The sequence below is a fragment of the Herpailurus yagouaroundi genome, unplaced genomic scaffold (genome assembly GCF_014898765.1).
Source record: "Herpailurus yagouaroundi ecotype Mexico unplaced genomic scaffold, PumYag 183, whole genome shotgun sequence".
Taxonomy (NCBI): Eukaryota; Metazoa; Chordata; class Mammalia; order Carnivora; family Felidae; genus Herpailurus; species Herpailurus yagouaroundi.
Window position 1 is genome coordinate 11,179,079 of NW_024412414.1, and position 26,544 is coordinate 11,205,622.

At 38.0% G+C, this 26,544-nt stretch overlaps 1 protein-coding gene across 5 annotated transcripts; it reads left to right on the forward strand.

The window, feature by feature from the left end:
• On the forward strand, nt 1-26,475 carry CRBN (cereblon). Of its 5 annotated transcripts, none has more exons than XM_040492124.1 (12): nt 1-6; nt 2,033-2,085; nt 6,215-6,327; nt 6,947-7,149; nt 7,986-8,135; nt 12,041-12,200; nt 20,510-20,572; nt 21,790-21,874; nt 22,473-22,588; nt 23,219-23,283; nt 23,932-24,063; nt 25,038-26,475. In XM_040492124.1, the coding sequence occupies exons 2-12, from the start codon at nt 2,058-2,060 to the stop codon at nt 25,216-25,218; spliced, it is 1,296 nt and encodes a 431-aa protein (XP_040348058.1). In that variant the 5' UTR covers nt 1-6; nt 2,033-2,057; the 3' UTR covers nt 25,219-26,475. The 5 variants fall into 5 exon arrangements, with proteins under 5 accessions (XP_040348058.1, XP_040348059.1, XP_040348056.1 ...); XM_040492125.1 differs by having other exon boundaries at nt 2-6; nt 6,218-6,327; XM_040492122.1 differs by lacking the exon at nt 1-6 and having other exon boundaries at nt 1,966-2,085.
• The last annotated feature ends 69 nt before the right edge of the window (nt 26,476-26,544 follow it).

A 26,544-nucleotide genomic window follows, 5' to 3' on the forward strand; every position in this document is an offset into this window, starting at 1 on the left:
GTTCTGGTTTGCAGAGCTCTTTATCAATGAAACACATTTCATGCAAGCAAGAAGAAATGTGAGGAAGTCAGTATGATACTCTGTTCAGGATAAAGTTACTGAATTAAAAATAAATGGTGAATGATCATGTTTTCCTTTTTGGTTTTAATAACCAGGGCTCAATCCAAGAAACCTGCTTGCTTAGATGTTTTTGTTCAGTGATCATTTGTTACTATCCCTATTGAAAGAGGGAGCTTTGGATGACTGGTTAGACTCTGGAGCGATGAAATGAAGGAGGGAGCAGATGATGAATGTGAACAGTCAGAGAAAAAAGGAGGAGAGTGGGGAGTAAAACATATGCAGATGGTAGCCTCAGTGACCCTGGAACAATGCACAAAAGAAGAAAGAACGAACTAATGCTCTTGCAGCCACATCTGCTGACCTTGCCAAACTTAAAACCTGTCCTTTCTTGTCCACAGGGTTTTTGGTTGACCTAGGGTGCAGGTTGCAGTTCGGGGGCCACCTCTGGGAAGGACCGTGAGCAGGTCAGGACTTCCTTATTTAGACATCAGATGCTTGATGTGTAAAGAGATGTCTTCTGCAGGTAAGCACAATTTAGTCAAATTCTATAAATTACAGTGAAATTGATAATGCTACCACATCAAACGTGTATATGTGTACCTTTGTTTTCACCCTCTTCCCACCCCACCCCCTCGCCTTCTCTCTGACACCCATACCCCACCCATTCCCTCATCATTCTGTCATTCTTTTCTGCATTTTTCTTTTCCTTCATTCTGGCATGGATTCCCCCTTCAACTGGCCAGAGTGATCATCTCAACCTCACTAACCGTCAACATAATGTATTATATGTAACTGTCATTAACTCGAACGTAATTAGTACCATTCATTAATGTCATTAATATTGCAGACATTAGTAACTAGGACAAATCTGAGGCAGTATTTGGTCCGTTCTCCTTTTGCAAATGGAGAAAGTGAGGACTGAGGCCATAAATGATTCTCCCAAGGCCACAGAGTGACTTGAGGAAAGAAGGTAGGATGACACAGAATTGGGTTCATGTGAGTCTCACACATTAGGAGGTTTTAGCTTTTAACTTTCCGTTGAGGCCCATTTTCAGAACATTTATTTAAATCTCAGATTTATTACTGTTTTCTCTAGAGCAATGTTGCTGGTTTTTTACCCCTCCCCTTGCTACCATGTTGAAATATTCTACTTTATTTAAAGCTATTTTCAGCTTTCCTCCTTTGCTGGAAAAATGATGGTGAAAACACACTATGAAAATTTTTGTCCATTGTCCAAAACAAAAATCGTACCCGTCACAACGCCAGTACTGTAACAGAATTATGCTCCTTTTTGCAAACCTTACTTCTTTTGCCATATAATAACTTATTTTTATTTAGTTGAAGTCATCATGAGTCGGCTCTTTCAGATTCAGACCATCTTACTTCACCAGTCAATCATAGGCCTTTTTCTATTCTGTGGAATCATCATTTCAAGCATTTGCTTCTGATTAACACGTGTTAATTTTGGAATACATATGGGAAAGTACTGAAAATTGTTGGAAAGAATATCAGCTATAATCTAACTACCTTCGGAAAAACTGATGCATTTTTCCAGCCTTCATTTGTGTACTTTTACAGAATTGGAGTTTACGCTGTATAAACAGGTTTCTATTTGTCCCCCGCCCGCTTCGTCAAGAGCGAGGTGGAGACAAGCACCTGAGCCTCAGTTCCCCCACAGGTGAAATGTCACGCCGGGGGGCTGGAACCAGGCCAGGGCTCCGCAGTGTGTGCGACGGACGGAAAGTCACGAGGTCACGGTGGCAGAGACAGCTTTCAGCCCCCGCGGCCAGTCTTCCAGCCTGCAGCTCCCTTTCCCGGCTGCGGCCGGCGAGCTGTGGACCCTGGGGGCCGCCAGAGGGCGCTGTGGCCCCCGTGCGCGGCTGCGGCGGCGCGGGGCGGACTCTCCCCCGGCTGCCCGGGCGCCGCCCTGTCCCAGCCTCCTCTGCGGGTAAACAGACATGGCCGACGAGAGGGATCCGCAGGACGCTGCGCACGACATGGGCAACCACCTGCCACTCCTCCCTGGTAACCTCCCGGGGCCGGTCCTTGGCGGCGGGACGGGGCGAGGCTCGAGCCGTGAGCGGTGCCGCAGGGCTGGGGAGACGGACGGGGTGGAGCACCGAGGCCTGCAGGGGCGCCCCGGGAAGCGGCCTCACCTCAGGCCTTTGGCCAGCGACCTAGTCCTGGCGCTTCTGTCTCATGCTGGATCGCCTCAGGCTATGAACGAGGGTTTTGGACCGGGGAGGGGGTTTGCTCCTAAGGACAGGGACCCTTCCCTCTCCGTTTTGTGTTCAGAACTTGAGTCCTAGGAAATGGGTTAAAACCAGCGGGATTGAGGGAGGGGATATGGGGGATCTGGTCAGTTTAGCAACCCTTACTTTTTCTGGACTTGTTCCGTTCAGTAAGAGTGACAGCTAACAGATGTTAAACGTTTAACGTGTCACGGACCCTGCGGTAAGCGTTTTGCGTGCATTTCTCTGTTTAATTCTTCCCACATAACTTTTCTGATTCCGGTTTGGTAAGTGAGAAATGGATGAGCAGTTTAGTTCAGTGACTTGCCCAAGGTGACACAGTAGCAGCCCCAGGACTGCAGTTTGAGTCTTTTTGTCAGCATAGCCAATGTCGCTTACCCACTTCACTGACAAGACAGTACTAGCATGTTTTTCTCAAGCATGTATTTCATATGCTTGATTAGAGAGACTTATAAGTGTGATGTTAAATTCAATTTTCTTTTTCCTTTGTTTCGTGAAAATTTGGACCTTGGCTTTATATGGGAATCCTGGGCAGAAAAAAAATACATGGAATAATTGTACAGACTTGTCATGGAAGGCTGTAGAGGATATGCTTTCCAAGAGGTTATCCGACAAACTGGGGCTCTTAGCTGAGTTCCTTCTCTGTGTGCCAGTTAGGTGTTGTGGACCTGAGAAGAGGTATGATACACAGTCTGGAACTTGAGGAGGTTTATAATCTGTATGAGGCAGAAGTTTAGGGCCAGATAAGTTGATGCTCGTATTGTCCTTCAGAGAGATTGGGGTAAAGCATTGTGAGATGGGTCTGGAGACATCCAAAAGCACATACTTAGGATGGGGTTGTGGAAGAGAAGGCCTAGGAGGTAGGTTGTGTTTCAGTTCTGGGGGAGCTTGCGTCTCTTGCCAGTGGGGTTGGGGCTTTTTTCTGTGGGTTGCCAAGAATCAATTGTGGGTTATAGGGAGTTGCCCAAGGAAAGCTTTGCTTGGAGGATTAATTTGTCCACTGGGAGTTGTGTGCATTGGAGAAGACTGATTGCATGCCCACCATGTAGGAGGGACCTTTTATATAAAAATAAACCACAGTGGTTGTTGCTGAAGCCAACCTAGCTGAATTGACATAAAGGTAAGTCTGTCAGCCTTTGACTGAAGAGCTGAGCTGTTTATTTCAGAGACATCAGCCCCACTCTGAATGTGCCAAATCCCGTTTCATGGAGGTTACTGATGTTCTGTTGGCATTCATATGCTGCTCCTGCATGAGATGAGTCATCAGACTTCACCCTGATAGTTGTGAACAGTCAGTATGTGATTTGTTGAAAAGAATCAGGAGAAGGCCCAGAGAGGTTGTAGGTATAATAATTAGGCTTTTGTAAATCATAGGTGAGTTTTGTGAAGAAGCATTGGATTGTCCATAAATTAATGTAGTATGAGGGGTTTTTTTTTCTTTTTTTCAATTTTTTTAATGCTTATTTTTTTTTGAAGGAGAGACAGACAGAGCATGAGTGGGGGAGAAGAGAGAGTTGGAGACACAGAATCCGAAGCAGGCTTCAGGCTCTGAGCGGTCAGGACAGAGCCCGATACGAGGCTCAAACTCACAAGGGCTGAGGTCAGGACCTGAGCTGAAGTCAGATGCTTAACCGACTGAGCCACATAGGCTCCCCTATGTAGTATGAGTTGTTTTGAAGAGTAATACTCTTTAAGTGAAAAGGAATTACTTTAAGATGCAAAGAATCTGTGTTGGCCAAGGGAAACATTAATAAATAAACAGTTGAGTAGGGGGAAGTGGGTTTTGGCCATATTTATGAGAAAGGCTACCGTATATAAGGAAAGCGCTTGAGATTTTTGTTGTTGTTGTTGTTGTTGTTGTTGTTGTTGTTGTTGTTATCTTTTGGTGAAACTTTTGTGTTCTTAGCAAAAATTTGTATGAAGTGTTAGACCACTCACCATTTAAATATAAGTTTAAATAAGTTACACTACTCTCTTTGACAAATCCTAATACCTACGAATTTCTAAGAATTAGTAGAAAGTCCAAGGCAATTACTGCATTGGAAAACATTTGTTTTTTTCTTGTCAGAAACCTAGCTGGAGGTAATTTGATTTAAATAGTCTTATACCCAAAAGAAAATGACAATTTTGCATTAACGTTTTATCTATTCAGAAGTGTATTTGGGGCATTTGAAAATACATGAAATATGAGGTCAAAAACGAGATTCACTTTGTCTATGCCAGGATTTCTCAACCTCAGCACTTTTGGGTTTTTTGGCTGGAAAATTCTTTGTTGTGGGGGACTGTCCTGCAGCTTGTGGGATGTTCAGCAGCATCTCTGTCCTCTGCCCACTAGATGCCAGTAGGGCTCCCTAGTTGTGACAACCAAAAATATTTCCATACATTTCCAAATATTCCCTGAGGGGTAAAATCAGCCCTAGTTGAGAACTGCAGATCTAGGATAGGAATTTTACCCACTGGCATTAACAAGACAGACTTCCATTTAGTAGAATAGTGCCTATTTAGTGTAGCTTTTTCTGACTCTCATTTCTATTACCAGTAACATCAGGTTTTTAAAGTAGATAAGTTTAGTTTTCAGAATTTAAAAATTGTGTGTGGGGAAAGTTTTCTAAAATGTTTCCTTTAAAATACATTTTATGTTTCAAGTGAACTTTATTTTTGAATTTAAAATTCCAAAGCGAAATTCCTATGAAAATGATGACAGACATTTCATTTTTTTAATAGTATAGTGACAGCCAGGGAATTGGTGTCACTGCTATGAAAATGTTTTTACTGGGTACTAATGTTATCTTTTCCTATTTTAATTAAAGGATCTTTCTTCCTTCCTTCTTTCCCTCTTTTCTGTCTTCTCCAAGAATTCTTTAAAGTTAAGAGTTTGAAAGACGTTTAGAGATTGTCTTGTTCCTGCCTGTCATTTTTCAGATGCGGAATCTAAGGCATAATCAGGTGAAATGAGTTGTCTAAGTCCTTTTAGTTACTGGCAAGAGAGAAGAAAGGAATCTCTCATCCATAAGAATTTAAATAATTTATGTAGATAGTTCCCCTTCAAGGAGTAGGGAGCATAATCCCTCACCTTGTTAAGTGTGACTTTTGCCTAGTAATTGGCTTCCAAAGAGTACAAAGTGGAAAGGAGGAAAGTAGTAACTTTACAGTAGAGAAATCTGACAATCCCTCAGCTAGGTGATCACTGGCAACATCAGCAGTGATAAATCATATTAATAGTATGCACCCTTGATATATGATAAACACAGCCTTTAGCCTCTTGTGATGTTCTCCCCAAAGTACATAACCTCATTGTAATAATAAGAAATATATCAAGCAAATTCTGTTTGAGGGACACTGCAAAATGCCTAAGCAGTACTCAAAACTGTCAAGGCCATCAAAAACAAGGAAAGTCTGAGAAACCAGCCCCGAGGAGGCTAAGGGGATATGACAACTAAATGTCATCTGCTACTCTTGATGGGATCCTGAAACAGAAAAAGGATATTAGATAAAAATAAGGATAGCCAAATAAAATGTGGAGTTTAGTTAATAGTAATGTGCCAACACTGATTTTTAGACAAATGTACCATACTAAGAAGTTAGAGGAGAGAGTGTATGGGAGATAAACAGGAAATCTCGGTACTATTTTTGCAGCCTTTATGTAAATTTTAAACTAGTCTTAAAAAAAAAAAATAGTTGATTTAAAAAAGATGTAGTTAATGGGAGAGCCATACATACACCCAGCCCTCCAGCTGCCTTTTCACAGTACTATAGAGATTACAATATGCGAGTAGTGTTTAGAAGAAGCCCTCTTCTCCTGGGCTCAGAAGCCTCATGAAAGAACTCTGCATTTGAAGGTGAATATCACTTTGACATTTTCTTGCATCCGTTTTTTCCCTCCAAATCTTCTACTTTTACAGCAGAGAGTGAGGAAGAAGATGAAATTGAAATGGAAGTTGAAGACCAGGATAGCAAAGAAGCCAAAAAACCAAACGTCATAAATTTTGACACCAGTCTGCCAACATCACATACAGTATGTAATTTAGTAGCTGATCTTCTCTAATAGATCCATAAATATAACAGTAGATAGAGGTTTCTAAAAACAAGTAACTGAGTTTAGCGTCATTGGATATTACCTCACGCTAGACATTGTGGAGGAGGGCGTGCACTGTTTGCCAGTTGATACCCATACTTAATTAACTCTTATTTTCCAGCAGTTTCATACTATGTCCTCATTCTTTGAAGAATTCTCATCCTTCATACGTTTCCTCTAGTGGTAGGGCTACAAAAGTACTTTTTACTCTCTATACTACTTGGTACCAGGGTGTTAGCTAACATGCTGACATTTTATAGTAGTCATTTGTGATATTTGGACATAGAGTTTTCTTATCTTAGTCAAAATAAAATATTTTGAACTAAAAAATGCTCTTGAATTTGTGTGTGAGACAATCTTCACAAGATAATGGAAATTCTACTCATAAGAATCAGAATGAGATTTTCACGTGGGATGCTGATACACCAACTTTACTATTTAAATAAATGTTGTACCTATCGTTTATATTTCATTTAATCTGATTTGTTCTTTGGTCTCTTGAGCTTGTCTTCTTATGACATATCTCTGACCGTGTATCATTGTGTTCGTTCTTAAATAGTATCTGGGCTCTGATATGGAAGAATTTCATGGCAGGACTCTGCATGATGACGACAGCTGCCAGGTTATTCCAGTTCTGCCACAGGTGATGATGATCCTGATTCCTGGGCAGACCTTACCTCTTCAGCTCTTTCGTCCTCAGGAAGTCAGCATGGTGCGGAATTTAATTCAGAAAGACAGAACCTTTGCGGTTCTTGCATACAGGTAAAATATTAGAGTGGATTTGCTTAACATACTCTCTTTCATGTAGAGTCACAGCAGAGGTCAGTGTTAAAGCCAAAACTGACTATTATTTTGTATGCGCAAGAGATTGGATACGAATGTGAGGTAAGAAATTGTGATGAAAAGACTGAAGGTACAAGTAGGAGTATTTTTATTGTTCTCATTACCATCCAAATCAGATATGTCCTGTCACACACATTAAGCTTTCTGGTAATTGAAATTTTTAAAATCATTAATACCTAATAAAAATTTCTGGAATTGGATTTTCAGTAACTTTCATTATTTAAGGAGAAAGAGGGCTTTTCCATTTTAATGTAAAGGGTTACCTTTACAAAGGAGTGGCTTGTTCTTTTCTTTCTCTCAAAATTCATACATTGTCACATTATAGACCAGTGGCAAACTGAAGCTGAATTTCAAGTATCCTGTAGCACCTGGAGGAAAGCAGCAGTAGAAGCAAGAAATGAATACAGGAATTTCCCACCCCAGTACAATGCTGCTAATAATAACCAGCAGAAGTGATGGTCTACTGAAGTAAAAGAATTCCTGGTTTGGGAAATGAGACTTTAAACCCCTACCGATCCTAGATCATCTTTAGTAACTAGAAATCTATTATTTTCCTGAAGTGCTCGAATTGTAATTCTGAAGTTTTATTATATATCTATATTCTCCCATGTGATTTTACAATAAAATTAGGATAGCTTTGCAATAAGGGCTACTTGCTGTAATATTTTTTTCATCATGTGTATTGCTTTTGCCAGCTTTGCATATTTAAAAATTTAATGTTCAAAACTATTTTCTTTTAAAATTTACCTTGGAAGTAATGTACAGGAGAGGGAAGCACAGTTTGGAACAACAGCAGAGATATATGCCTATCGAGAAGAACAGGATTTTGGAATTGAGATAGTGAAAGTGAAAGCAATTGGACGACAAAGGTTCAAAGTTCTTGAGCTAAGAACACAGTCAGATGGGTAAGAAATACCATATATCTTAAAATGTGTATCATTAAATGAGATGGTTTTCTTAGATTTTTTTTCCTATTGTACTGACCCTTGACATTTTTTAACTTTTGATTAGTTGTTCTCTTTCCCTTTGAAGGTATAGCCTAGTGGTTTCCAACTTGGGTATGCATCAGAACCACATGGGAGGTTTTTAAAACTATAGAGGCTTGAGTTTCATTCTCATCTCCCACCCTTAGAGAGTGGTTAACCTGGGGTGAGTCTGCAGCATCTTTTGTCCTGATTTCCAGGTGATTCTCATGTCCCTCCACATTTGAGAATAGTAACATAAACCCAAAGAACAATGTCTTGTCTTTGGGGATATGGCTTCTTTGAGAATGAAGGCCTCTCTTCAGAGTGAAAAAGGGTGGGGAGGCCACAGGCTTCTTAGCTGTCTGTGCTCTCACCAGGACAGCTGTGGTGTTTGCAGCGTTCCTGTGATAGTGAAAGCCACAGTGGTTGCACCTGCGAAGTGCGCCATCTGAGCTGTAGGAACCATTTATAGTTAGCGCCCATCTCTGGTGTGAATTTTATATCACTCACAAATGTATTAACTATGTAATAAGTGATCAGTAAATTCTTGTTGTCTCTATACCTTACAAAGTTTAGAAATTCTCTAAGTATAATTGTTTTAACAGTGTGGCATAGCTCTCACGGTTTGAGCTTTTTCACAAGTTAAAGGACCACTAACCTCACTTAAAAAAAAATCCAATTCACCTTGTTTTATCCTTTTAAAAACAAAGCAAAACAAAATATGCATTTGTCCTGATGATTGCATGTTACCTCGTATGAGAGTGGTTCTTAACTCTGGCACATAAGAATCACCTGTGAAGTATTGCAAAGATACAGGTTCTTGGGGTTCACCCAGTCCTAGTGAATTGGTCTCCTAACCAGAGCTGACAATTTTATCTGACCTCTGTGTTGAACAGATATGCTCTGAACGTGTAGAACTTCAGAGGTTTTGTCTTGTTATGTTCTCATGGTGGGCATTTACAAATATCACTGAATTATGTAAGTTACAGGTGGGTGAGGCATCCCTTTGGGGCTAGAGAAATGAGGGGTGAGGTGCCAGAGCTCTCACTGGTGCCCCCCCACCCCCAGAACATTTCACGGTGCAGACTCTCATGGTGTTAACATGTTGTATTGTCATTGCAGGATTGTATGTCTATCTCCCTCAGTAGATGAACTGCCTGAGGACAATCAATGATTAACACTTCTGTATGTTCTATAGTTAGGACTATAAATGCCACATGAATGAATCAAACAGTGTCCTCCTGATGGCTGTGTATTGTGATAATTAGCAAACTGTTTTGTTACTACAGATTTTACTAACAGTTCCATATTTAAAGTACTTCATATCCTCCTTCTTTTAAATCTTTGATTATTTGTGTGAATACTATGTTATAGGAACTATAAAAGAAACTTGGGAGAAAAGTTAGGTTTCTGAGGCTTTCTTGACTTTTGACTGTGGGAAGACTGTTTTGAACACAAGATGGCAGTAGACAATTAACTCTGAAAACAGGTCAAAGACTAGATTAACATGAAACTGATAGGGTTAAACAAAACTTGGAAAGGGCACGTTCTGTTATTCTGTAGCCCACTGCTAAGACCTCTTACAAAAGTGAGTCTTTTTAGTGTAAAAAGGTTCCATGGAGTGAGAATTCTCTGGTTCCACTGCCCCTCTAGCCCTGTAGCTGCCTTCAGTAGAAGTGGTGAGATGGAAGGCACTCTGGAGGTAGATAATCTAGTGCAGTTTTGTCTTTTTCCAAACAAGACAAACAAGTACCAGAGAGGTTAAGTGATTTGCCTGAAGTGATGCGGGTAGTAAGCCACTTTTGGTTGGTTCTGGGCCCCCTCACTTCCAAACTCATAATCTTTCCACTCTACCAGAACTCCTCCATAGCCCCTTCGAAACTCAAGCCAATTTCCCTTTCTCCAGTCAAGTAGTGTGAGATAATAGTCATTTGTCTTTTACGTAAGTGACCCTTCATTTATAAAAACCATACGGTTGCCTTCTAACCTTTTCTAAGAGCCTTTATTTCTTTGGCATTTTCTGAACACACGAAAGGGTTTTTTGGTTTTTTTGGAAAATTAAAAAGTGTAAGTATGTCATTGAATCACTGTAGAACCCTTCAGAAATTCCTGAGTATTCCTTTGCATATTGAGAAGAAGAGGAGATTAATACCCTATTTGGAATTATAGAAGTTCTCTTACTTGTGGTAATTGAGACCATTAATCATCAGAATTATTCAAACTATCTAAACCTAATTTGAAAGCAGTTTTTATTGCTCAACTTTGTTTCTTATAGCAATTTTTCTTAAGTCACATTTCATTGGTTTTTGTAACATTTATATAAATTATGTAACTATAATAACAAAACAACTGCTATAAACATGTTGGGAAGAAACAAAAGTAGCGTATGTTAAAAACAAAGAACCAGCCCTGTGTGTGCCACTGACCCCAGGCGTGTCTAACAAGAGGAGCAGACAGTGTTGCTCAGGCCTGCAAGGCAATTCAGACAGCTGGCGCCACAGACTGATTATTAAAATGATCAGTAAACCAATTTTTCAACAGCATTAATGTTTTTATCCATATACAGCAAAATCTTATGTGATAGTTGAGTTAAACATCATTTTTAATTTAGTTACTGGTGACCTTAAAGAAGAATCGGATTTCTAAACATTTCTGTAGAATGCCACACACTTTTGTTTTAAAAATATGATAACCAAGTATTTGTGTTCATGTGACAGGTGAAGAAAATAAAGATGTTATTGTTTTTAGGAGTTCTAATATAATAACATTTGAACACAGTTTGAACATGTTCGTTTGTTTTAACATTCTGAGAAGTTGTGTAGACATATCTTTGATCTTGCAGGAAAGAAAAGAAGTTAGTGAAATGAGTCTAACCAAGTTAGCTAGTTTCATTTAGTAAGCAGAAGTATCAAAATTTCATTCCTCACTTTTTGTAGGTCAGGACCATGATTAATATGAAAAACCACATAAGAATTTCTAAACATACTTAATAATGAAGCAAAGACCTTTTATATATTGAACTTTGGCAATCTGACAGATTTTTGTTCCAGCATTTGAATGTATAATACAGTCTACATTTCAAGAGCTGTACTGTAGGAGATACGCTTCCAGACAAAATAGCTCATAGGTACGGTGTTCCTATTGGCATTTGCTCATGATTAAGATGTTTGCAGTTATGATATTCTCAGATAGCATTCTGGAAATGGTGACTTCAGTCTCATGGGAATTTAATTTTTAGATTAAAAGAGGATAATATAATGCATATTTTGATTCTTTGCATTTCAAGTTAAATGTTTGAGAAGGAGAAAAAGAATGCACATAGAAATACAGACTACATGTAATTTTGCAGTCTTATTTTAGCTGTTCACATAAATGGGTTCTTGATTTTCTCTTTCTTTACTTGCCTACTCCTCCAATGAGATTAGACTTAAGGGACAAGTGTAACAGCCAGGGAGCAGGTGGAGAGCTGGAAGAGGTGGAGTGTCCAAGAATGTCTGAGAAACTAATTTAGAAGTATCAAGTGGTAATAGATGGTTGTATATTGATTTTTTAAATTTTGTTTCATTAATAAACTCTGTGTTTGTCTGACATGTACAAATCTCACTTTCCATTTTACAGTGAGATTGAAAATCTGTATTTGAGGTTATCTTTGCTATGATTTACGAATGACAGTATTTTCTGAAAATTCTTGCAATAATATTAACGTCGGCATTTGACGAATACTGAAATTTAAGAAAAAAACTGAAAATCTTAGTATTTAAAATTACCCATAATGTTTAGAAACTTAGTAGTTTGAGTTAGTTTATTTTAAAAATGAACACCATGCTTGGTTCTCTTTATTTTAGAATCCAGCAAGCTAAAGTGCAAATTCTTCCCGAGTGTGTGTTGCCTTCAACCATGTCTGCAGTTCAGTTAGAATCCCTCAATAAATGCCAGATATTTCCTTCAAAACCTGTCTCATGGGAAGACCAGTATTCATATAAATGGTGGCAGAAATACCAGAAGGTGAGAAACTAATTTTTTGTGCATCTTCAGAAAATGAAGACAGGTTGCTTTTTTCCTGTATTTGAGAAAGGAACACAAACAAGTCTCATGATTCACTCCCCAGACACCTTCTGTGGTAATACTCTGGCTGCATTTGATCAAAGCTAGAGCTTCTAAAAATTTCATAGGCAGCCATTTACATAAAAGCAGTTTGCAAAAGTAGTCAAATGTCACAGTACTATAAGGTGTTCTTGCTTTTATGCCTGTCAGCTGTGTACTAGTTAATAGTTTGTGATTTTTAGTTCTGTGGAAATCTTGCTAAACTCTAATTAGATTACATGTTTGGCTCTTGAATCATAAACACATCACCTTAAGGAGAGGAGAGTTCCAAGTGGTAGTAGTATGTTCCAAATCTTTTAGACTTCTGAAAGCATTTTAGCTCTCTTTTTATATAACATGGTTGACATCACAAAAATTGGCTTGATACTGTGTGCTCTGTGAAAGCACTGCTTGTTTGGGCATTAATTCTCACACATAATCCTTTAGGCTAGATCACTCTTTATCCCAGAAAAAAATTTGATGAAGCCTGTTCCTACTCATTTTTCAGATGTATCAGTTTTGAGTATAAAGTAGTTAATAGTGGAGCACCTGGGTGGCTCAGTTGGTTAAACGTCTGACTCTTCTTCTCCGCTCCGGTCATGATCTCACAGTCATGAGTTCAAGCTTTGCGCTGAGCACAGCCTGTGTAAGATTCTCTCTCTCCCTCTGCCCCTCCCCCACTCATGCTCTCTCTTTCTCTCAAAAAATGAAACCTAAATAAATTTAGAAAATAGCTAATATTTATGATTTCTGCATAAAGGAAATGATCACTAGTCTTTAAACTTAGAAAAAAATCGGCTCTTTGAGGTCTATCTTTTAAAAATATGGAGACATTTCCATTTTAATCTGAAAAGTCTTACATTGATCAGTCACTCCTTACTCTTTAGGAAGTGGTACAGGTTTTAATTTTGGATAAATTTTCATAGGTTCCTAATTTGATATAAATTAATATAGATAATTGATAAAGGAGTCTTATAAACTAGCCAGTGTACCACCACTTGTAATGTTCCTAAGGTAGAATTCATCCAGTTTTCAGAGAGGACTTTGTGAGGATGGCTCCTTGGGGGGCAGCAGGCTTATAACCAGGTAGGCTTCTTGTTTTTAGTAATCTGTACCTCAGTTGGACAGTCTGAGATATGGTTTTGTGTGTTTTAACAAGCGTTTCTAAAAAGAATCCAATAGGAAATGTAGAAATAGATAGCTTAAGGATTCCCACACAACCTTGAAACTAATATTTTTGAAGATTTAACAGATACGTATGCTTTAACTTTGCAGACAACTTTTCTATAGCTAGGCAGTACTTGTTTCAAACCTGATACAGACACTTCAAATACACTTTTATCTTTGTTTAAGTTTAAGGGTAGAACAGCGGAAGATTTTGCTGTCATGTAGTCATTTTAAATGTCACTGTTGAAATAAGTACGTCAGAGTCAGCTCTGATGTACATGGGCTCCAAGGGAATGGTTTTGGAATTTTTTAGTCATCTCATGCCCAATAGTGTGTTCAGCACTGGGTGCTGCTGGGGTGTTATGTGGCAAGGAAACTGCATCAAGGTGCTGCCTATGTATTTAAATAATTATGTATTTCAATCACAGGATTGGGTTTTAGGCAATGTAATGTATTTCGATTTATATCATAGTTCTTCCACACTAAGACTGGTTGCTAAAAAGCAACAGTTAAAAAACCCTAACTTAACTCTTGTTGTAAATTTGTAAGCATAGGGTGGGAGTGATTGTAGTTGATTCCTGACTTAAATGCTCTGTACTGGTTGTGTGTCCTGTCTGTGGGTTAAACAAATAAGACTGGTTTTTTACTTCTTGTGTGTATTACTGATTGAATTCTTCTCTTCTGTGGCTAAAGAATCTTAGCTTGTCAGGGCGCCTGGGTGGCTCAGTCGATTGAGCGTCTGACTTCGGCTCAGGTCATGATCTCTCGGTCCGTGAGTTCAAGCCCCGCGTCAGACTCTGTGCTGACAGCTCAGAGCCTGGAGCCTGTTTCGGATTCTGTGTCCCCCTCTCTCTCTGACTCCCCCCCCCCCCCCCCCCCGCCCCGTTCATGCTCTGTCTCTCTCTGTCTCAAAAATAAATAAACGTTAAAAAAAAAAAAGAATCTTAGCTTGTCATATTAGTTCTGAATTAAGCCTTTGCAGCTCAATTGTCACTGGCAGACCAAGAGCAAGAAAGCCAGAAATGCAAAGACCAAGGAAGCATATGTTTGTTTGGAACCAGGTCCTCTTTCCCCTTTGTGATATTTCTTTAATAATAATCATATTTATTTCTCTAATGATAATATGTATATAATATGTTATTTTCATATTCAGAGTTGCCAAGGACTAAACAGAAGGTGATAAGGAAGGAGAGAGGTATGAAAGGTTTAAGGAAATACAATTCCTTCATCCCATGTATTTTTCAAATTGTTTAATGGGTTTCCTTCTTTAAAATTTGAGTAAAGTTGCTTAGATTATGAAATTTGGGTCTGGATCACTAGGCCAAGACAAATGGCTAGCTGATCTATTTTGGACTGCACATGACCTAAAAACTCTGTTCTACTTTAGAGAGGCCGCTTTGAGCCACTCACCGCGTGAAGGAAAAGGGAGTGGTAGGTGCCATTGGCCGGAACTCCATGTGCTTTGATTGATACTGTCTCAGTGGTTCAGCTTACCGTGCCTTTAGCTGGATGCTGACTTATCAGGGACTGGATTACATAACACTGCTTGTCCTAGGACAGATCTAAGGGTCGATTCACTTTATTCAGATCTGACTCTTACATCTCACCAGGATATGAAGCAGTGCATCCATTTGTCTACACGTCTGAGAGGTAGTTAAGGTAGTCAGAATTGGGAGATGCCTAGATGATTCTAAGCCAACTCAAGCTTATGTGGTTGCCAAATACTTTTTCAGCAGAAACGATACTTAAAGGGTCCGGCAGTGTAGCCTTCCTGAGATGTATTCAGTTAACCTTGAAACTGTTTGCATACACTTTTCTTAACATTTGCCCTTGAGAACTGAACATTCCAAATGACAAAATTAAGCTTCCACAAGTATTCCTTTGTAGTCTTCCATTCTGACAAGGGTGCATCTGACAAGATGTCCCTAATGATTAAGAAGCTAGCTAGTATAATCAGGGAACACTCTTCCAAAACTCACTTCCATCTGGACACATTCCTTATTTTGTGATTTGATCTTTGAAACTAATACTTATTTCTTTCCTTTCCTGTCACAGTGCCTTTCACTTTTGGCTGGGTTGATTGTATTGGGATTCTCACAATAAGGAAACTTTTCTTTAACGTACTTGGGAATATGACATACATTTTTAAGTGCACCCCCTCCTAACCCAGACTTTCTCTTTGTTATATAGTCTTATTGTGTTGATGAGAAAAGAGTTGCATATGAAATGTAAAAAGAAATGAAATGTGGAAACCAATTAAAGTGATTGGTGCTTATCTTTCTAGTCTTGCTAAATTTATAAATGGTGCTCATAGGGAGCAGGAGCAGGAAAGAATTGAACACTGGTTCTGGCTCTGAAGAGCAAAGCCCTTGAAAGTGGGCTCACGTGTTAGTTTCTCGGTCTTCGAGAATTTCTCTTTGAAGACACAAATATGTTCATTTCTTTCCATTTTGTTAGGTGAAAAGATACACTACTATCCTAGACCTTACTCTCTCTTACAGGAGATTATTCTGTATCAACTTTTGGAGCACTGCTTCCTTGTTTTCAAAGTTGCCCCGGTGTTCCCTTCTATGGCTAGGCTACAATTTACATGACCAGTCACCTCTGGATGACAGACCTGCACTAAGTGTTGTATACAAATGACCATCCATACAGGCAAAAATATATAATAAATTTTGGAAGTGGGATTACTGGATGACAGGGAATCTGCATTCGTAATTTTGACAGATGTTCTTGGAGTACCTTACTAAGGAGGTTGTTCCTGTGTGTAGTCTGACAGCAGTAGTCATCATGGCTTCACACTGTACTATCCAACTTAATTGTTGCTGATCTGATAAGTAAAACACAGAATCTTTTTGGAGGTTTAATTTGAATTTCTTTAGATATGAAATGAGGTATAACATTTTGTGTTGAATAACAATTTGTATTTCCTTTATTAGGAAGTGCCTGTTCATAGTATTTGCTCTTTGTGGATTTTTAGGAGTCTTTCATATGTTAGGAAACTTACCCTTTGTCTGGAATTAGTAAGTTCCACACATTTTCCCTGGTTTGTGATTTGTCTTTTGACTTTGTCTTTGGTGTCCCACAGAAGGGTTTTTTTTTTTTTTCCTTAGGTAGTTAAATTTACCTCTTTTGTTAATGCTTCTGTATTCTGAATTATAGCTAGAAATTACTTCCTCATACAAAGGAATGTTTTTTTAAATGTTTAGAATGTAATCTTTTACTTTTGACTTTGATTTCGTTGCTTTTTAATGTCATCAAAACTTTTTAAGCTTTTATCCACATATAGTTTATCCTGGTATGAATTCAACTCCACTTTTTTTTCCAGATGGCTCTTCATTGTCCTATTACCATTTTCTGAAAAGCCCCTATTTTCCTTCACTGATACAAGGTGCCCCCTTACCATAGACCAAATTCATGTTTTTTATTTTACTTTTCTTCTGCTTTGTTGTCAGTCTCTTTATGTACCTCCATTAACACTTTTCTAACTGTTGACAATTTTTAATTTTTGTAAATAAATATATGACTGGTATATATTACTGGTCTTTTCTTTTTTCAAGGTCTCACTGGCTACTACTGCTTTACCTTTCCATAGGAACTTGTCTACGAAGACAACTTTTTGCTTTGTCCCAGAATAGTAACAGTTGCAGTAAGACAGTAACATTTGTTGGCTTTTTTTATGTTAGAGAAAAAAAGGTCTTGAGAGCTTAGGCTGTGTGTAGTCAGGGACTTCCTTGGACAGAGCAGTGATTTCCCAGGCATATGTTATATCCTTGTAGTTGTGTATCTGCCATTAGTAGTTTAGCAGTCTCGGAGCAGGAAAGAGCATACCCTTGCATTCCTGGGATAAATTATTTTTATTATTTACATTGCTGATGCTGATGGGATTTAATACAACAAATGACCACCTTTGACCACTGTGTGTATCAGTGGCAATGATGTATTATTCATGTTTCGCCTTTTACATTGCTTTTCTGATTTTATTACTCTTCAAAGAGCCATTGAAGTGGAATTTCACATTTAACATTCCACATTGTTGGAAGGCAAATCTGAAGCAGGCTTTACAATGGAAGAATGTGATGGATTGCCTTCAGGGAACAGATTCATTTTCAGGGCCTTTCTGCCTGCTTTCCATAGTAAATCCTGTTCCCAGAGTGAATACTTCTTTCCTGGAGAATCACACTTCGGTCACTTGTAAGCACCTAACTTTTAGGCTAGTACTAAAAATTTTTTTGAAGAGTAGCCCTTTTATGAAGTAAATTGTGGTGTTGATACATGTAAAGAATGCTCATAAATTGCCAGAACTTGCCATCAGTGTTACCCAGATAGAAGACAGGAGCCATTGACATTGTGCCAGAAGTCTAAACTGGGACTCTTAAACTTGAGATATTGAAATGGCTTAAATTTGGGCGTTGGCTCAAAAGCTGGCTGTAGTTTGCATAGTTGACTGTATAAAGCACATCACAAATATTAAGGATAAACATGTAATGGATCTGTAAGTAGAACTTTAGAATCTGTCAAGATAATCCTGAAAAAGAATTTTATTGATGTTCTCACTTTAAAAAGTTACAGAACTGAGACACATGAGTTGCAGTGTGTTCACATTCACAAAGGATGCAGGGTGGCGGGCGAATGGTAAGGATCCTGACCCGCTGCATTGCTCTTAATACACTAGTGTGCCACGTTCTGTTCTCTATCTGTTACAGTGGGAAGTCATGTTTACAATATGAATAAATTACTTTGGTTTCTCTTTATCTTGACATGGATGCCAAGTAAAATGCTACGTTTTGTAATATAAAAATGATCATTCTGATGTGTAAAGTATATACTAATAACTGAGTTGGGAGTGTGTAGTGTGTCAGTCTGCCAGACCGAAGCTTTGTTGGATTTTTGTCACTTTGTAATTCTAAGTATACAGCTAGAAAGTAAGCTGCTCTGCAAGAAAATGTATGCTCCAATGATTTTGGCCTTTTTTTGTTTTAGTCACTGGTATGTATACTCCCAGTGTGTAAAGATAATGCCTGACACCTACGTACTGGGTGCTCAGAATATTTCTTGAATGAATAATGGTCACAGACCCCCTGGATGCACAGCCTAGCAGCTCCCCATTTACCATGACTTTGGGCAAGTTTTACCATCCTTCTTTGCCTGTTTCCTTCTTTTTCAAATGGGGATGATAATACTACCAACCTTGAAGAATTATTTTAAGACCAATAAAGTGGTTGCCATTGCTATTACTACATATTCACAGTTACTTGAAAGGCTGTTGTAGTTCTTTATTCTGTGTGCTTATCCTGTAGCATTTATTTGGAGTGTGACAAAATTCTTTAGCCTTAGTTTTTCGTCTTAAAAGTATAGAACTGATTGGAGAGTAACTTAAGTGCCTTACAATCTGGGTCCTCTGGCTTAAATCACTTTTTGAACATGTACTTGGAGGCCATCCCAGACCCGTCTTTTGGTAGATTCAAATATAAGAAAGATGAGATTGAGCCAAAACTTCCTCTCATTAAAGAATCCATTGGTTTGAGCTTTAGTAGATGAGCCTTGAGAAACAAGTCCATCCTCACCCATGTAGTAGTTCCCTAAAATTATTTAAAAGAAATTGCCACGTCCCCTTGAGAGGCAGCTCCAAACTAAACATCCCTAATGCAAACTGTTGACCTCCTCTTAGCATCCTTGCCCCTGACAATTAAAGTTCCCATTTCTGACTGTCACAGAAGGGTAACATTATTGTCTCTTCTTAGATTCTGGACATCTTCTAGCATAAGATTGCAGGGAGAGTAGGATGTGAGCTCTGCAGCACATTGGTTAGTTCATCTATCAGCTGAGTCCCCCAAGTCTTTTTCACATGTGTGGTGTACCCATGTTTCCTCATTTCATGCCCATTCATTTGGTCATGCAGGTGCAAGCACAGGATTTCCCTTTCATTCTGTTAAATCTTACAGCTTGCTTTTCATGTTCTATTCTGGGACAGTCCTTTTTGAGCCACCTTACTCCTTTCCCACCCACTTTTCATGTGTCATGCCCCACGTTAACAGTTTACAAAATTATGAATGTCTGTACTTACATAGGTTTTGTTTTCTTTATTGAGGAAGATGTAATCATTCGTTATGCTCTGTAGGTTTGATATGCCTTGTTTGATCAGGTGCAAAGTATCCCCTAGTGTATTACATATTCTAATGTATTCATTGTTCGTTGACATTTAGGTTGTTTACAATTTGTTCCTATTAATAGCACTGCTATAGCGCATTCCCAATCATATTTTTGTATCCTGTAGAATACTTCTCTTCCCAAACTTTTTTGGGAGTTCTTACACACTTCTTCTTCCAGGTGAACTTTAAGTTATGCTTCTAAATTCCAATCTCATTGGTATTATTACACTGAATATGTGCTTTGAGGACTCACATTTTAATTATTGAGTCTTCCCATCAAAAACAGAAATTCTACTGGAATTTAACTCACATTTTTCTATGGATTTAGGAATGCTTGCATTTGGATTCTAAAATACAGCATTTGGAAGAGCTACCCAGTGGTTTTTCCCTTTCCCGGAGTTCTGTGAAATGGGGGACTTTATCCTGGACTCTCAAGTTATGATCATTTTTTTTCTTAGAATGGGCTCATTTATTATATGTGCCTCTACAGTAATTCACTTTAAAGCCATTTAAAGTTTTACACAAAGACAATTTGGATTATATTTTTAGTTTCCCTGTATATACTGAACAAATGATTAATAGGCATATAATGTGATAGGTTATGCTGTAACATAACTACGTTTAGTCACTCTTCAAGTTCATCATAACTTCACTAAGTTATCCTCAGCATTAAAATGTTAAACCATCCCAGTAAGAATGAGGATTCTACTTGCAGTATAAATTGAAAGCTGTAAAACCATGATTGTCACATTTAGTAGGTAATGAATCATCTGTTAATAGGGTTATCTACAAAATTTTTCCATATTTTTGAATTTAGAACATATTTTCCAGGGCCAAAATCAGTTTTCAAATACTGTTCTTTCCACCATAAGACTCTATATAGAGTTTAAGTGACTTTTTTTCTGTTTTCAGAGAAAGTTTCATTGTGCAAATTTGACTTCATGGCCTCGCTGGCTGTATTCCTTATATGATGCTGTAAGTATTACCTTGTACTCTTTTATCTCTAGGGTAAGCCTTGTCATAATCAAGGGTCATTAGAATGAAACATGGGCTTTCATACTCAGCGGTATCTCATTTTAATAACTAATGCCCTTCTTTACATTTAGGTAGAATGCAAAGGAATCAAATTCTGCTGGATTTACTTCCCCTTTATAGAATTTTTCGTTTTCCCAGTTTCTAGTGGCTTATAAATTCAGGACAAGGTAATGAGATGTTTTAGGGTCTATTAAGGATTTGAAATGTGTTAAGTGGTAGGTAGGTTTCGAAAATTAAAGAATCCCGTAACAGTGTTTTGTTTTTTTTCCTAAACAAGTAGATGAACTTAGGTCTCCTGACCCCAGTTAGTCTACTGCATCCACCAGTGTTCTTTCTCTTCAAATTGTCGTACTTAGGCATCACCATACCTTGCAAAACTTAGTAAGAGGCAGACTGGAAGTGTTCAAAGAATCTGGGTTTTAGACACAAAGACTTTTAAAAGCCTCACTTCTATCATTTTCCATATGGTTTGAGGCAAACCATTACCCATCTCAGTAAATTCAATTTTTAAAATGGGGAGAGTGATAGTTATTGTACTTGGCACACAGTAGGCATTCAACAAATGTTAGTCATTTCCCTTAGTGAACCCCCTCACCTAAGACTTGGAATCTTAGGAAGAGTAAATACTGAAATTTGAGCACTTCTCACAAGCACAACAGCAAGAAACTACAGTTCACTCTGCCCTTCAGTGCTTTGGGCCATTACAAATGCACAACAGACAAGTGTTTTTTGCAGACATCTGTGAAAAGACAGGAAGCACTCTTGTGTACTAAATGGGTGCCAAGTAAGGTGTAAATAGCAAGTGCTCCTGTAATTTATAGGGGCCGCTATCCCTGTGGACAGAGTCAGGAAAGCCTTCCTAGAAAAAGGGGGAAGAGAGGCCAATTCCACACAGTTCGTAAGAAAACACCTAGAAGGCAGCAGGTCAGGATCACGTGCCACTACAAAGACAGTGCAGGACAGAAGCCTGGAAGGCCACCTTAGTGCCAGGTGGAGGAGCCGGGGCCATGACCATCTGTGCACGAGACAACAGAGTTGAAACCAGGACTTGGATTTTAGTACATAGAGTGAGGACTTACATTGAAACTTTAGCTGAAAATCTGGCAGTAAATTGTAAAAAGTCTGTGAACCTTATTATGGCTTTTACTTTAAACAAGGAAACTTTAATGGATAGAATTAAGAAACAGCTCCGTGAATGGGACGAAAATCTAAAAGACGATTCTCTTCCTTCAAATCCAATAGGTACGAAAAGTCTGCTTCCTTCCTGTGGCTTTTGTTTTACTAAAATTACTGTTTTCTGTGTAATGAAACCAAAAATTTTAGTTTCATAGTTTTATTCTGAAAAGCATACACATTTGTCTTGAGCAGTTTAAAAGAAAGTATTTTAGTGAATTGTAGCAAAGCTCTTAAATTCTGTGAGCACTCTAATTTTAGGCAGTTTTCCTATTCTGCACAACTTGCAGTAACTAGCTCTTATCGAAAAACTTGAGCGTTAACACTTTCCTTTCCCTGTTCTTTAAGGTGGCATTAAAAATGACCCGAGTTCTAGGACTTATGTAGCTTATGTACATACTGTTTATTAGGTAGTTACCGTAGCCATTTTTCTAGTCTTTGATGAAATTCTATTAACATGGGCTTGATTTTCATGTTTAAAATACATTTATAAAACCAATTATAAGAAGTTAATTTTAGAACTTCCTAAGAGTATATACTTGATAGCTAGTATATTTTAGTATTGTTTATGTGAAATATGTTCTTTGTGAATGCTATAGGGAGGGTTTATTTCAAAAAGACATTATTATCTGCTTTATAAAACTTGAAAAACCACCATGTCTTTAAGATTTTTCTTACAGAGTAGCTGCTTGTCTTCCTATCGATGATGTATTAAGGATTCAGCTCCTTAAAATTGGTAGTGCCATCCAACGACTCCGCTGTGAACTAGATATTATGAATAAAGTAAGTCACCATGTTCATGACACCTGTGTCTTAGGCTAGATTATCTGTGGGATCCAGTCATGCAGTTAGAAAACTAATTGTTTGCTAGTTTTATATAATTTACATTTTTTATTTTTTTAATACTTATTTTTGAGAGAGCATGAGTGGGGGGAGGGGCAGAGAAAGAGGGAAACAGAATCTGAAGCAGGCTCAGAGCTTTCAGGACAGAGCCTGACACCGGGCTCGAACTCACAAGCAGTGAGATCATGACCTGAGCCAAAATCAAGAATCAGATACTTAACTGACTGAGCCCCCCTCCAAGCATCCCTACATTAAAAATATTTAAAGGATAATTTAGACATTTCATTTGGGATCACACATACATTCAGATTGTTTTTGCATCCTTTAAACGTTTGAAGTTTGTATGTGGAGCATATGTGGTTATATATATATGTGTCACTGTCCTATAAAGTCATTAGTTTTAGAAATGAGTATGTGTCACTTTCTCTAAAAACTGTAGTTTTTAATGATTGGAAGGAAAACGTTATTCAGAGGGATCAGTATTTTCTCTAAAGTTTCTTGATGAGCTATGTAATTACATAATTAAACAAACGTGAGTTTTCCCCACTAATTTTCCCTTAAACTTTTTAGTGTACATCTCTTTGCTGTAAACAATGTCAAGAAACAGAAATAACAACCAAAAATGAAATATTCAGGTGAGAGCTTTATTACATTTTTAGTGTACTTCTGGATATATTTTCCCAACTCCTATAACAGAATTATAGTCAAGACTATATATCCATTCTCCATATATTTCCCTCCATTAAATTACAGTCATTTCAGCAAATGAAATAGGAGGGGGTTAAGATACCCTTCCGGATTGGGTACTTAGCAGCAATAGTTATGTAAGGTATTAATCAGCATGTCAAGTCAATTATAAGGGGGCAATCCTTTCTTCCCCATTCCTGCTTGAAAATCTGTGTATCTTTTTAGTGAGTAAGGATAACATGAAGGCTTTAGGCTAGTATCTTGCACTCAGGGCCAAAGGTAAAGTAGGACATGCTTCTGAACATGTACTGCTACTGCAAATAGGACACTATTGTGTAGGACAATAGAGAAATTGTTGTCTAGAGTAATCAGCAGCCCAAGGATGATCAAAAGGACATTTTCACTGTACTCCCTCTGTGAAAGACTCCTTTAGATGAAGTTTAACTCCCTATTTTACAAACGTGTAGACTGAAACTGGGCTGACCGCCAACCTCCTGTTTTCATAACGGGATTCTAAGCTGTTCCCTCTTATAACCTCATTAGACATTTCTTTCTTCCCATCTTGACTTATCTTCTGTGCTGATTCTCTCTTGTAGTTTATCGTTATGTGGGCCAATGGCAGCTTATGTGAATCCTCATGGATACGTGCATGAGACGCTTACTGTGTATAAGGCTTGCAACTTGAATCTGATAGGTCGACCTTCTACAGAGCACAGCTGGTTTCCTGGGTAATGTGGTGGTGGTTACTTTTTTTTTTTTGGTTTTGCTGCCTTAACTGGGCAGAAAAATCCAGAGTTCTAAGCAGAGTTGTTAGAATTATAATCGAAAATAGACACTAAGATGAATAATTCTATTTAAATGCTGTTCGTTTTGAGAATGGCTAGTAACAGTATTTTTGCATAGTCTCACTAAATGTATAGTTGGAAAGTTGGCAACTGCAGTTATCCTTAAATTAGCTATACAGTTAATCCAGACCTCTTTCATTTTAGCTCATTCTGAAAATCAGCTGGCTTATGACCCAGCAAAACTGTATCTGAACCAGTATATTCCGTAATGTGTCAAACCAGAGAATATCCCAAGCAGTAGTAGACAAAACAGATGCAGAAACCATTTAGTCCTGGTTTTGCTGAATGGCCTCCAAAGTATGAGCCTGATACAGCACCACCTGGAAACTTGTTAGGGTTGTTGAAAATACTATTAAGGCTGAAGAAAGTCTAAGTAGTCAGAGGTAAGCTGAGTATGGATTAGTGGTTATACTTGCCATTTTGGACTTCGGACCATGTGACTCGAACTGTCCAATCTTATTTGATACAAAACTAGAATTAAGAGATACACCCTAGGGAAGTAAGATATGGTTTGGTTGATTTTTCTAGTTACAGTTTGACTCTTCTGACAAAATCATTCTTACTGTAGACGAGTAGTTCTAAAATACAGGTCTCTCTCCATCCTACCCCCCATTTTGACTTGACACCAGTATATTTATGGAGGTGGTTGGTTGGTGTTTTCTAACATGACTGCAATATGAAACCACCAGGGAAAAGTACCTGTGAATTAATCCACATTAACAAGATTAGTTTTACACAGCTTAAGAGCACAGTCAAAATTACAGAATTTGGCTCTGTCTTCCTAACAGATTTACCGTGATAGCTTGGGATACAAAAATGTGTTTCCTTACCTGATACCTTTTTTTTAAATTTTCTAGGTACGCCTGGACTATCGCCCAGTGTAGGATCTGTGCAAGCCATATTGGATGGAAATTTACAGCCACCAAAAAAGACATGTCACCTCAGAAGTTTTGGGGTTTGACTCGATCTGCTCTGTTGCCCACAATCCCAGACACTGAAGATGAGATAAGTCCAGACAAAGTAATACTTTGCTTGTAAACAAATACATTAGGGATAAAGTTATTTATCAAGTTGGTCTTCTAAAAATCAGATCTGCTTTGGAAATTCCTGCTTTTGATGCATACCTAAGTTAAAAAGCAACATTACATGGAAGGTTCCAAATGGTATTTGAAGATTTAAATTAAAATTAGGAATATCTACTTTAGTACCTTGGTACCATTATACTCTGGCTTGCCAGAATGTCCCTGATAGGACATGAAGTCCTCACTGAAAGTGATGGTTTCCTGCAGAAAACATAGTTGAAATTCCTCTTTTTGAAAGAGGCAAAGAAGAAAGGCTTTAATTTTCTTTAGTTTCTCTCATACTGATTTGTAAATTTTGAAAATATTAAAGAGTTAAAATATGCAATTTGAGCCCCAAAAAAGTGTTCATTTCCTTATGTATTTGTTAGTGAAAAACAGTAACTTATGTATTTACTCTTTAATTTGAACCTAAACTACTATGGAGCAGGGATGCTAAAACATACCCTGTTCAGGACAGTGGCTCTATTTTGTAAGCAATTTTGTTCCATGTAACTTGAAAAAAATTGTAAGTAAACTTTAAGAGCAAACAATATTACACATCCTCATTGTTTAAATAATGTAAAATATTTACTCACAAGCCAATAATTTAAGATGAAGTTCTAGATAGACTGATTTGCTACCTACCTCTTTGCTTATATGTTCAAGTGTTTTTTGGATCCTTTCACATTTGTGTAGTTTTGATATTCCTTCACTGCTTTACAAAATTAACTGGGAAAAAAGTTCAACCAAGGGGGGAAAAATGTATGAGGCCCAGCCAAAAGCAGACTGTTAAAATCTGTGATGTTGTAATATATTATTTTCTTTTACCAAACATGCCATGGCTGTGACTGCCTAGACTTAAAACATCAACTGAATCTCATGCTGCATTATTTATATACAGGAAGTAAATGAAACGCAACTCAAGAATGCTGTCAGTTCTTTAAGAGTATATGCCAAGATTGTAGTTTTTTTTCCTAAGCTATTACAACTACTGAGAACATTGGGTTTATAGGACTGTACTAGTTCTTCAGTCTTACACTAAACTAAAACTTATTTCCAATAGCAAAGCACATCTCTACACTGAAACCAGTCACAGAGAAGGAACGCTGCTTTTACTTTTGCCATCTGAAAGGTATAACCTCAGAATGTTCTATTTTGTTTACTGACACTTGCAAATAAAAGTTTCTGATATTTAAAAAAAAACAACAAAAAAAGCATATAACACTATTTTTAAGTGGGACTTAAATTACTGACCTATCTAGCTACACAAAAATATAATGTCACAATGTTGAAATAATACATT

Bases quoted from the DNA above. Each gene is read 5' to 3' on its own strand.
- CRBN (XM_040492122.1), top strand. From the start codon at position 2,019: ATGGCCGACGAGAGGGATCCGCAGGACGCTGCGCACGACATGGGCAAC. The intron at 22,589-23,218 runs GTAAGTCACCAT...TAAACTTTTTAG, and splicing joins AACTAGATATTATGAATAAA to TGTACATCTCTTTGCTGTAA. The intron at 23,284-23,931 runs GTGAGAGCTTTA...TCTCTCTTGTAG, and splicing joins ACCAAAAATGAAATATTCAG to TTTATCGTTATGTGGGCCAA.